General features: G+C 39.2%; 1 protein-coding gene across 2 annotated transcripts in view; it reads right to left on the reverse strand.

The window, feature by feature from the left end:
• Positions 1 to 5,021: 5,021 nt before the first annotated feature.
• BUB1 (BUB1 mitotic checkpoint serine/threonine kinase) overlaps positions 5,022 to 13,071 on the reverse strand; it is a 107,622-nt gene continuing 99,572 nt past the window's right edge. For both annotated transcript variants that reach the window (XM_056813763.1, XM_007476962.2), the window contains exons 21-25: positions 10,886 to 11,047; positions 10,511 to 10,668; positions 10,242 to 10,416; positions 9,807 to 9,913; positions 5,022 to 6,004 (exon numbers count right to left, since the gene is read on the reverse strand). In XM_056813763.1, the coding sequence (XP_056669741.1) occupies positions 5,809 to 6,004; positions 9,807 to 9,913; positions 10,242 to 10,416; positions 10,511 to 10,668; positions 10,886 to 11,047 (798 nt within the window). In that variant the 3' untranslated portion in view covers positions 5,022 to 5,808. The remainder of the gene's footprint in view (positions 6,005 to 9,806; positions 9,914 to 10,241; positions 10,417 to 10,510; positions 10,669 to 10,885; positions 11,048 to 13,071) is intronic.

Raw genomic sequence — 13,071 nt, forward strand, 5'->3', positions numbered from 1 at the left:
TTTGGCCGAAACCTTTAGTTTTGGCAATTCACAGTCTTGGCAAAACCATATTTTCACAGTTACAAAGACCAGATTTGAACTAGTGATAAATTGTCCTGAGTCTAACCCCAGTTCCCTATCCCCTATGCCAAACAACAGTGTCTGATCTTTACTTATATAGTGACAATGGAAAAGTATTTATTTGAATCTGCCTAATTTTCAACAGGAAATGAAAAATAATCCTTTACATAGAATATAAGCTCCTTGAGAATAAAGATTATTTCATTCTTTCTATTTGTATCTCCAGAATCTGGCACAGTACCTAGAAACTAGCAGGTACTCAAGAAATGCTTATGAATTGAATGGCTGGCAGGTTCTTAGTCAATAATCATTCATGGAACATGTGCCAAGCATTATGCTAAATGTCAAGAATACAAAAGGCAAAAACAATATAGTCCTTGCCTTTAAGAAACTCATATGCTAATCAACTATGGGAATCATTGGTAGCTATTCTATTTGTTTACTTATTTATTTATTTGTATGTTTAAAAATAAACATAGGTTTATTTTTCATTTACATTTTAAAATTGATTTTTGTCTTAATTTCCAATTCATTTCCAAATATATCCTTGGTCTCCTCTCTAGGGAGCCCTCCCTTATAACAGAGAAAAAAAAAATTCAACAAAACTGACCACCCTATCAGAGTCCAACTTGACAATGTCCCAATCTCTCCAAAGAAGGGAAGCAATTATATTTTCTCCTCTTTGGAGTAAAGTTTTGCCATTATAATCACAGTAATTGAACCAAAAAGGCACAAAGACTGGGCTAGGCATTTTAAGTATGTGGAAATTGTCCAGTAGAGAAACTCAGGTTTGTGCCTAGAAAAGTATAACTACAAAATTTTAAATCATTTCTAAGCATACCTGGTGCCTGAAAAACAAACAGAGCCCCACCAAACCCCAAATTATTATACTGCCCTCAAGGACTATTAATAGGATATTGCCCTGTTGCAAAGCATGCACAATATTCCTAAAGTATATTCTCTTTTAAACAAGGTTCACAGGTTAATTTGAAAAATCATTAGTCAGGGGAAGCTCTGTGGTTCAGTTGATTGAGAGCCAGGTCTAGAGTTGGGTGATCTTGGGTTCAAATGTGGCCTTTAGCTGTGTGACCCTGAGCAAGTCAGTTAATCCCCACCAATACACAGTATTAATGCTCAGATGGAAGGTAAGGGTTAAAAAAAATGCATTGCATAACATGTGTAACCTACGTAATTATTATCAATTAATCTGTCATATTGGGAAGTGTGGAGGTAATGGGACAGAGAGAGAGAACATAGATCATGATATTTTTAAAAAATTATTTATTTTTGGTTTCTATAGAAAAAATTATTAAAAATTATATTGATATATAATCTGGAAAAATAAAAATAGAAAATATAATGGGCTAATATGCAGAATGAGAAACATTTTGGATATACCTAAATGGGAATTTGCTTTACTTGACTATAATTTTTTTTAATCAAAGTTTTGTCCCAGATTTGGGGAAGGAAGGGAAGATGGAAGAGGGAAAAATAAAAACTTATCTGATATATTTTTTAAAAGTAATAAAAAGAATCAGAGAGGAGTCCAAGGTTTTCCCACTTTGCACAGGTGAACCTCATGAAATTTCCCCAAAATGTAGAGTGTCTGTCAGACTATGCTCAGCTTCCTTCTCCTTCACCACAAACAATAAGAGGGAAGAGATCTCTTCCTGTCAAACTTTCCATCATTTCATTTCTATCTCAACAACCAACTTTTCTTATTGGTAAGAATCAGATCCAGAAATCGATTTTCCTATGTTAATTTTTCTACTTTTTTGAGGATGACATCTTTCAAGAAAGTCAGGAAGTTATTACCTGCACAAAATTTGGCAGAAAGAGAGACAGACAGACAGAGACACAGAGAGACACAGAGAAAGAGAAACAGAATCAGAGATGGACAGAGAGATAGAGACACAGAGATAGCCAGAGAGACAGAGATAGACAGAGAAAGACAGAGACAGAGACAGAGGCAGAGAGAGAAATAGCGCTCCAACCGATATTTGGATAACTGAAATTCCCCTGCATTAGTATGCCATATCTCTGCCAGGCTTGTGATGTTTCCAGATCATTCATTCTTATTTCCTGCAATGTGCCCATGGAGAACAATTACAGGGATTTTGAGTTACCACAACATAAATGTAATAAACAAGGGTTTTATGTACGAATCAATATTACTGGGTCCTCCCTTTGACTCTCCCAAATGATAGAGATTGTCCCTTAGTTGTTGCTCAGTGTTGAATTTCCATCTTAAAGCTTTCCAGAGGGAAGAGTTTATATTCCATCAAAGTAAACTTAAACATTTAATTCAATTATCCATGCAGATCCATCTGTTCTCCCTGGCTCTCAACATGAATTCTATCTCCTTTTCACTTGTTTTCTGGTTGATGAGTCTTATGCTATTGTCTTGCATACATGGAAAAGGCAATTATTAAGAGCCAGTCAAATTAGGGAAAAAGACTTGTACAAGAATTCATAGCTGAACTCTTTGTGGTGGCAAAAAATTGGAAAATGAAGGGATGCCCTTCAATTGGGGAATGGCTGAACAAATTGTGGTATCTGTTGGTGATGGAATACTATTGTGCTAAAAGGAATAATAAAGTGGAGGAATTCCATGTGAACTGGAATGACCTCCAGGAAGTGATGCAAAGTGAAAGGAGCAGAACTAGGAGAACATTATACACAGACTGGTACACTATGGTACAATCGAATGTAATGGACTTCTCTACTAGCAGCAATGCAATGACCCAGGACAATTCTGAGAGACTTATGAGAAAGAACTGTGGGAGCAGAAACACAAAAGAAAAACAACTTCTTGATCACATGGTTTGATGGGGATATGACTGGGATGTAGACCCTAAATGATCACTGTAGTGCAAATATCAATAATATGGAAATAGGTCTTGATCAATGACACATGTAAAACCCAGTGGAATTGGGCATCGGCTATGGGAGGGGGAGGAAGGAGGAGAGGAAAAGAACATGAATCTTGTAACCATAGAAAAATATTCTAATTAATTAAATAAAACTAAATATTAAAACAATTTTAAAGGACAATCAATAAGTATTTATGAAGACTCTGTGTGTCAGCCACGTCAAACCACATGAAAAAAAGTATTCCAACTCATAAACAGAGAAATGCATATTAAGGTTAGTTCTGAGATTCTATCTCAAACCCATCAGATGGCCAAAGTTGTCAAAAAGGAAACTGACAAATGTTGGGAGCACTGTGGGAAAACTGGCTCGTCGGTGAATGTACTGATAGTAGAACCATGAACTGGGCACAGTCAATCTAGAAAGCAGTTTGGGGCTCTCTCCCCTAAAGAAACCAGCTGATGAGCATTTATTAAGCATTTGCTGGGTGCCAGGCACTGTGCTAAGTACTGGGGATGTGAAAAGGGGCAAAAGACAGTCCTTGCCCTAAAGGAGCTCAGAATCGAATGGGGGAACAACCTGCAAAAGACTACGTGCAAAGAAATCATCTACAGTCCAAAGTTTTTAATTTATGCCAAGTATTGTGCTGAACTCAGGAGATACACAGATGGAGACAGTTTCAGTTTTCAGAGCTAACATTCCAAAGGGAAAGAACACAGAGGGAATCATCAAGGTGGCCAGTAAGTAGGGGCTGCTGTTATCTCCATTTAATAGATGAGGAAATTTGGGCAAAGTGATCTGCCCAGGGTCATGCAGTTAGTGTCTGGGGCTGGATCTGAATTCAGATCTTCCTGACTCTAGGCTCAGGGCTCTATCCACTGTACTACCTAGTTGTCCAAAAAGGTAGGAATAACAATAGCACCTGCCTCTCAGGTTTCTGTGAGGATCAATTCAGAGATAGTCTTTGTAAGCTGCTTGGCACAGTACCCTGCACATAAGTAGGCACTACATCAATGTTTATTCCCTTTTTGTTTTTAAACCTTTACCTTCCATCTCAGAATCAATACTGTGTATTGGTTCCAAGGCAGAAGAGTGGTAAGGGCTAGGCAATGGAGGTTAAGTGACTTGCCCAGGGTCACACAGCTGGGAAGTGTCTGAGGCCATATTGGAACCCAGGACCTCCCATTTCTAAACCTTGAATTCAGGTTTTCCTAGCTTGGTAACTAGTTTTCTATATATGAAGCCATGCTGACTCTGTCATGCTTATGCTTGCTATATTCTATTTAATCTTGTCCATAATTTAGTCATGATCAATAATAATGCTGTTCTTTGAATTTTTTGCCACGATGCCCTCAGGAATGCATTTGTTTCTATCAAATTTAACATTTATACTAAATGGTACCCAAAATGTCCTTTATAAAAGTGGCAAGTCCTTCCCCCACCCCATCACCACTTCTGCATCAACTTTTTCTTTGAGTCAATGTCTACCAATTTCCCTCCTAAATATTTCTACAATTAAAATGAAAATTAAGAGACTGGATTAGATGGATCTGCAACATCTCTTCCAGATTTAAAATTCTATTCTAATTCATTGTAATTTAGGAAGAACTGAAGGTTCCCTCGGAAACCATAAAAAGCCATGCCCCCCCAATCTTACACATAATTCTATATTCATAAGTCTGGCCAGTGGGTAGATAGGTTTCTTCTGTGGAATACAACATGTGGTCCTGTGACTCCTCTCTCCCCCTTTGCCCTTTCCAGGCTCCTGGCTGCATTCTTTTTTAATAAACCCTTACCTTCTGTCTTAGTATCAATACTGTGTATTGGCTCTAAGACAGAAGAGCAGTAAAGGCCAGGCAATGGGGGGGTTCAGTGACTTGCCCAGGGTCACACAGCTGGGAAGTGTCTGAGGTCAGATTTGAACCTAGGACCTCCCGTCTCTTGGCCTGGCTCTCAATTCACTGAGCTACCCAGCTGCCCCATCCTGGCTGCATTCTTGATGGCTGATATGGTCCAAATGTGCCAGGTGAAGGTTTTTTTTTTTTTGTATATATGTGTATATATATATATATATAAAACAATGATATCAATTACTTTCAAAATCTCATTTTATTCCTTTTTTCTTTGCTTTTGAGGAACAGCACACGCCATAGACATTACAATTGTTCTTGAGGATATTCATGTCTGAGCGGAAGGCTCAGGAGCTGCATCCCTGGGAAATAGCGGCATGAGTGCATTTCAGAAGACTGAACAGCCTTAACACCCGTGTTCACACACATCTGTCCCCTCTCTCAGAACAATGTGAACTTTATGAGACAGGAGAGGTGAGAAAACTGTAAGAGCTAGGAAGTCCAACTCGTCTGGCGTCCTCAACAGCTAAAGAATTCATCTCCTTGGCAACTAGCCACTTAATGACCCCTTTCGTTCATGTGTCCCAAATGACTCCAGCCTCGCAGACGCGGGTTCCCCACTTTCGCAGCTGACACTTGAATGCTCCAGGTGAGTTGGCTGTTATATTTTTAATGCTGATTGATGGTAAAATATTTCTGACGTGGATGTCTTCCCATCATTAATAACGGTAATAGCTGTCATCATGTAGGACTTTAAGGTTAATCATGGATCCTCCCGTCCCTCCTGGGAGGTAAGTAAGTCCGATGCCCAAGTAACTCATCTGTGGTCACTCAGCTAGTGAAGGGTCAGATGCAGGACTGGCGCTCACGTCTCTGCTGACTCCTGGTCAAATGCTCTTTCGGCGACACTGGGCTGTCTGTCTTTCAGGATACTTAGAAGATGAAGATGACTGGCAGGTTCAGGGTGAGGTACTTAGGGAGTAAAAGAGTGAACCAATGTAGACAACAGGTAGAAATAAATCTAATTTTATTTTCGTGAACGTTTGTATTCCAAAAGTAACACAATTAGCCGGCTGCGGAAGGATTTGATCTTGTTTACATAAGACTGCTGAAATAAAACTTTCAATTTTTCCCGTAAGGATTCCAGAGAAGGCAGATGGTGACAGTCTGGTATGTTCAGCAGGACATGAAAAAATTCACTCCATATTTCAGAATTAGGAACCCTAAAAGTGTGACAAAAAAGGAAAGAAGTGTTTTTAAAATGATAAGACCTTCAAAAAGCCTCAAAAAGATTAGATTTATTTCTTGCCTTTTGTTTAAATCCACACTTCAGAAAGGAGCAAATAAAAAGGAAAATTATGACTATAGTAACACAAAAGAACTTTAAAGATTGTTAGAAATAATTTACTTCTGGCTTGTGATAGATAGATTATGGCCAGAATCTGATAGCCTTCCTTTTGGTCTTTGAATCTTAAAATTTCTCAGACTCTACCTTAGAACATTTGGTCAAGACCATTCCCCAGTTTAAACAATGAAGGTACTTGATCAGGAATGTGGGGACTTCTAACATTACTCCACCCATACTTAGGCATACTTTAGGGGAAGACAAAGTTGTAAAACTCCTTACTGAACAATGGAAAGGTACCCAGCCCATACTTAAAGTAAAGCTAAAACCCTTAAGCTGGGTCTATTTTTAGACCTAATACAAAAGGTGCTCAGTACCTATGAAGGTCAAATTAATCACTAAAAGTTCAAGCAAGCTTAACAAGAGGTGTGAGGTTTTAGTCTACCCAGAGAAGGTGATAACAAGGTGTGAATTAAGAATGGTCAGTCCTGTGGAAAACATCTACTGTGATTGGTAGATGTGAAAACTTAGGGGAGGTGACATAGGAGAAAATTCTCTTTAAAAGGAGGTCAGAAGGCCTCTGAACTTAATTCAGCCTAGGAAGCTGAATTGGACGGCTCGGTGGCTGAACTTAGTTGAGCTTTGGAGCTAAACTGGAGGCTGGTCTCTCTCTCAGTGGCTGAAATGAATTCAGCTTTGGTAGCTGAGTTGGAGCTCAGACTAGTTGGAGTAGCTGGGTCTCTCTGAATACTAGAGTTTTGCTTGGAAGATCTTGTGGTGAGTGATTAAAGACTGACTTAGTTTTCCCTCAGGCCTAGGCCCTTCATACTATATTTCTCTTATTCTCTCTCCCTTTTCTTTAATTCCTTTGTGTGTATTAATTAAAATCTCCATAAAACCCAGCTGACTTGGGTATTTTCATATTTGGGAATTTTTCCCATAGCGACCACTTTATTTTTAATATAAAATCAAGACACTAAAAATTATCTTTATGCTTTTGACAATTCAAAGTCTTGAAACCATATTTTCACGGTCACAGTTTATGGCAACCACTCTTTTGTCTATAACAGGCCCATGTAATTAACTATTGGATGAGGGAATCAGAATGTGCTTATTTGGGATTCTTATGGTGAAGTCCAAAATTTTATTGCTATTGTAGCTAGAAAAATAAAAATAGTGAATATCAAAGACCATCTATCTAGATCAGGAGTTTTCTTATCCTTTGGGTCAAAAACTCAACTAGCAAACTGCTGGGGCCTATGGATCCCTTCTTAGAACATTTGTTGTTGAAACTGGAAGAAATGCTACATTTCACTTGGTAAAAATAAGGATCTAGATCCAAGGTACTACAGTAAGGTAGAAATAATGTGGAGAAGGTGATAAAAATAGTTTGGGCTTGGCAGAAAAGTTTCAGCCAGCTATGATCTGAGTTTCCCAAGACTCAAATTGAAATTTGTTTTGAGGGGGGAATCCTGGCTAACCATATTAGTCAGGCTAAAAATGTTTAGGACTATATATGTGACACTAATAATGTGCTATGGTTCAAACAAGTGACCACAGAAAAACATTTATTGGGTCAGCCACGTGGCACAGTGGATAGAGTGCCAGGCCTACAGTAGGGAGGACCTGGGTTCAAATTAGTTCAAATCTGTCCTCAGACACTTCCTAGCTGTGTGACCCTGGGCAAGTCACTTAACCCTGATTGCCTAGCCCTTGCCCTTCTGATTTAAATGTAACTAGGGCAGAAAGCAATGGTTTAAAAACTTTTTTGTTGCTGTGTTAAATTATTCAGCGTAGAGAATTTGTTAAAAGTCATTCAACAAAATACTCTTCTGGGCCTTCTTCCAGGACAATATGATCATGAATATATGGAGCTACTACTGTAATAAGATTCTAAAATCTACATGTATGCTTCTGGTAAGATGTTTTTCTCTATAAATGCCTCTTATTTGGAGACGTGGGCTCAAGCCCACAGCGGAGGTACAGCGGCCCCTTGGGGGCCTGATTCTGCTATCTGTGCATGCTCTCTCCTCACCAGCCTGGTGGCCTCTCACAGCCGGGGCTCACTGTACTGGCGCCAGACTCAGCAGGGACACCTGGCTTTAGCCCTGCTAGAGCTCATGGCTACTGAACCCAATTTGTTCACCATCCTCTGCTTCCACAGTAGCAGGGACTATAGGCATGGAGCACTAGGATACTTTTGAAAGCAAAGAAATTCTGGCAATAATTTTTTATTCTTATTTGTATACTTGCTTATTCACTTGGGTTTTGGTTGCTTGATCAAAATGCATAAAATGCATTTGAAGTTTGCATTAAAAGTGCAGATCCTGAGGCTTGGCAATAAACGTCTACTTACTTCCAAGATGTGATTATTAAACATTGTGGCAGATTCCTCATTCATTTAAAAACATTTACTAAGGGGCAGCTAGGGCACACACTGCTCTTCTGCCACGGCACAGGGTGAGGGTTTTAAAAAAAACAAAACACTAAGCACAAGACAATTCTTTGCTGACACGTGAGAAAAAAACTGGAGAACAATTTGAAAGCTATCAACTACATGTAAAAGAATATACACAATTAGAAAATATAAATGCAAAGTAATGCAGCAGGTGAGTGATGTCTACAAAGCAAGAGAAAACGGAACGTAATGAAAACGGAGCTCAGTGTAAGCAAAGCGAGGTAGGACAGAAGGTAAAACTGGGAGCTGTTTTGGCTTCAGAGATTTTAGACGCACAGAATGGGGCCCAATAAATCTGGGATGTGACAGCTTTTCTAGGGAAGACATACGTGAAGAGTGAGACATGACTTCTGAACTTTAGATTCAAATGTTTAAAAAGAAGCCGCACCCCTCCTTTAAAAGGTCCTACAGCACAACGCTGCCCTTAGGCTCTCCTTACAAATGCTGACATAACCCTGCCAGTGACTACAACAAAAAGGGGAATTATTAGTATATTGTTCTTTAGGGCCTGTAAACACGTAGTCCCAACACTGGGGTGCTAGAGTCCCCATTTTATATGTAAGGAAATAGAGGATTAGGGAGGTAAACTATTTGCTTCACATGATCATATAGCCTGTGTCTGAAGCAGGATTTGAATTCTGACCTTCCTGACTCTGAGTCCAACACTGTTCAGCAGGCACTGCTTCTCAGAATGTAAATAACTAACTTTCAACAGAACTATTAAGTTCATTAATAATTAAGCCCCTTTGGATGATGAGATCCAGGAGCTGGGTGAAGTCAGAAGACTTGCATTCAAATCTTACTCTCAGCATTTACTAGCCGTGCAGCCTTGGATATGTCACTTAACTTCTCTATGCCTCGGGCTCCTTATCTGTAAAATGGAAGGTTGGATTTGATGGCCTCTACGGTCCCTTCCAGTTCTAAATTTATGTCTCCTGAAATTAAGGCAACATTTCTACTCTGCAGATTTCCTGCAGAGTAGAAATGTTGCCTTATAGAGAGGACCCCGAGTAACTACAGCATCTAACAAACCACTTAACCTCTTGTCAGTTTCTAGTTCTTCTTTCCTTAAAAATCAAAGCAGCAATAAATTTCTTCCAAATGCATTGCTGTGAATGGACTTGTGAATCCATTTCCATCCAGGTAGAAATGAATAGGTTTTTGCTCATTTATTTCTTTTTCATGCTACAATAAGTGTTTTATAACAACAAGATCTATCTACCTTTTGAAAACTCCTTCAGGCTTCCAGACTCCCTGGTCATTTTTCACTTTCATGTAGGTGCCAAAGAGCATGCAGTACGCTGTTGCAGCAATTCCAAAGTAATCGGTCTATGAACAAAACACATGTTACAAAAACACCGCTGTTTATAACTTGTATGATTACTTAAAAATCAATTCATGAGGATTTCTGGCTCCAGGGGCAAAAAAAATGACCAACAGGAGAAAGGGGAGAAATTCCTCAAACTAAAAAATCTAAGTAGCTTTTCCTATGGCCTTAGTACTTATCCCTATTGATTCTTAACTGATTCTCAAAATTCTCAGAACGAATTTTGCAAAAGAGCTTTAAAAAAATGTATAAATTAGTCAGAATCCCCAAATCATTTTAAAGGCCCAAGAAAAGAAATACCAAAATTCTCATACTGAACTAATTTCATACCTGATAGTTCCAAGGTTTTTGGCTGAGCATTTCAACACACTGAAAACCAGAGGTTTCACATCTTGCTGTAAATGTTGTTCCTTTAGGGAAAAGGGTCATATCTATACTCTGACCCAAGTCAATTAAAGCCAATCCATGAGATAAGTCATCTATTCCATTGTCTGGTTCTAAGAACCTGAATTTAGTTAAGGAAAAAAGAAATCTTGGTTGCCATGGAAACAAAGAACAGATAAATAGAGAGATCTCTGACAAGAAAGAATAAGACTTGCCTGTCTCCAATTATAAAATTGTCAGGTTTAATGTCCCCATGAATGATCTCACAGCTATGAAGTTGTTCTATCATGTGGAGAATTTTTATTGTAAAATAGATGGCCAGTGCTTGTGGCATCACTTTTTCAGGAGTGTTTTTGTAAAGATTAATAGCATTCTGTAAGCAGAAATGAAGAAATGAAATTCTTAATTAGCAGCACATGATTACACCAAGACTGTAAATCAGCTACCAACACCCCCCAAATCCCTCCCCATTTTTCTTATAAAAACAAAAACTCAACCTCCAACACTGAATGGAATGATATCAGCCACAAAAATCTAAATCTGAAACAGAATTAAGTATCCAGCCGAATTGAAAGATATAGTGTACTTACTAGTAATGTTCCATAACTGTAGAGATCGCCAACCAGCACACTGCCATTATGGAAGAAATGCGCTGCGTCAAACTGGATAAACAGGTGGCGCACGCTGGGAGGGAGTCTCTCTTTCAGCTGGGTTCCTATATAGAATTCCCAGGGGTTGGCAGGCTTTTGAACCTGAAATTAGGTACATAGGAACATTTACTGGAAAATCTATTATATATTCTGGAAAACATCAGAAGAATAACTAATCACAAGGAAGTCAAGTAATTTCAAGCAGATGAAAGGCAGCTCTAAACCAATGGGTCTTGGATAAAGGGCAGCTGCAGCAGGGGATGCCATGTCTGCTGCATGAATTGGAAAACAAAGAGAACTATCTATACTTGTGCTTAATTATAGTCTCCTCTGTATTGGCTATAGACCCACTTTTTTCTTTGGGGGCTGAGAGAGAAGCGATTCCAAAATTATGATTTCATCAGGATAGGAAACTTTTGGAGGGCCTGCCCCAAACTTTACTGAGAAATAGAAGCTATCCATGCTGAGCTCCCCCTTCTTAAAAGCCCTTGCCCTCACTTTCCCCACCTCCTTTTCTCTTCCATAATTCAAGCCCCTGATAAAGAGGCCTCTTCTCATCAAGGTCAGGCCCTTTGCATACCCCCTCAATCCATGTCCTCTGGCTTCTCTTATAGAGCCACCCATTGTCTCTCCTCAACTCCTGCTTTCCTAATGTCTCTTCTCTCTCTATAGGCTGCTTTCTACAAATATATCTAAGACTCATTTATCTTCAAAAAGCCCTCAGAAGAACCTGCTACCCCCTGAAGTCCCTTACCCTTTCAAAGTCCAACTCCCTGAAACATTCATCTCTACCCATCACCTCTCCTTTCCCATCTCAAACCTTTGCAAAATGGCTGCCGACCCCATCACTCAATGGAAACTGCTCTCTAAAGCGAGCAGTAATTTCCTAAATTTGCTAAATCTGATGGCTGTTTCTCAATCTTCATCCTTGACATTAATGCACCACTTATCCCTGGTGATCTCCATGACTATCAAATCTATAAATCTAGTCCTATCTCTCTCACAGTCTCTGGCATGCACTTCCAACTGCCTACTGGGATTTCAAAACTGGATATGCCACAGACATTTCAAACTCAATGTCAAAAACACAACTTCTTATTTTTCCCTCCGCCTTCCCCAACTTCTTCCCTTTTTCAAGCTCCTCTTTCTGTCAAAGGCACTACCATCCTGCTGATCATTCAGATTCATAGTCACTGAGTTGTCCTTGAATTCTTACTCTCTTACCCTACATCTTTAATTGATTGACAAAATTTTGCTATTTCTACTTCATCATCCCTAATATCCATTCCTTTCTTTCTACTCACATTTAGTTGTTTTCCTAGATAGGGTTTTCTTGGCAAAGATCCTAGAGTGATTTGCCATTTCTTTCTCTAGCACATTTTACAGATGAGGAAACTGAGGCACACAGGGTTAAATGACTTGCCTAGTGTCAAATAAACTAAGTGTCTGAAGCCAGATTTGAACTCAGGTTTTCCTAACTCCAGGCCTGGCACTCTAACCACTACACCATGTAGTAGTTCATTCTCTAGAATCCTCTCACCTGGACTATTGGTCTCCCTACCTTAATCCACTTTCCAAATATCTGCTAAAATGATTTTCCTAAATCACAGTCTGAACGTATCACTTCTCTATTCAATAAATTTTGGTGGCTTCCTTTTGGCTTTTAAAGCCCTTCATAAAACCCTGCCTGCCTTCTCAGGCATATTATAAATATTATATTGTTATTACTATACATGCAGGGCATTATAGTCTAACCTATAAGGTCTGGCCAATTTGACTTCATTGCTCTTACTATGTTCCCTTTGTGACAAAGACTTTGTGTCTTTGTGCCAGCCATACCCCCTGCCTAAGATGCATTCCTTATTCACCCCCACCCCCTAAAGAATCCCTTCATTTCTTTAAGATTCAGTCCAAGTGCCACCTTTTTCAGGAAACTTTTTCTGATTTGGTACGTGGCTGAGGCAGGACTTGAACTGGGAACCTCTTGGCTTCTATCCATATCACATTACCAGATAACACATAAAATACATCTATCTACAAAGTACAAAAAGATGCCAAGCACCTGGCTGAAAGAAAAGGTGGCAAAGATACTCTGAAATTGACTTCTCTATTGTTCGAGTAACGCC

This window comes from Monodelphis domestica, chromosome 1 (assembly GCF_027887165.1).
Source record: "Monodelphis domestica isolate mMonDom1 chromosome 1, mMonDom1.pri, whole genome shotgun sequence".
In the NCBI taxonomy this organism is placed as follows: Eukaryota; Metazoa; Chordata; class Mammalia; order Didelphimorphia; family Didelphidae; genus Monodelphis; species Monodelphis domestica.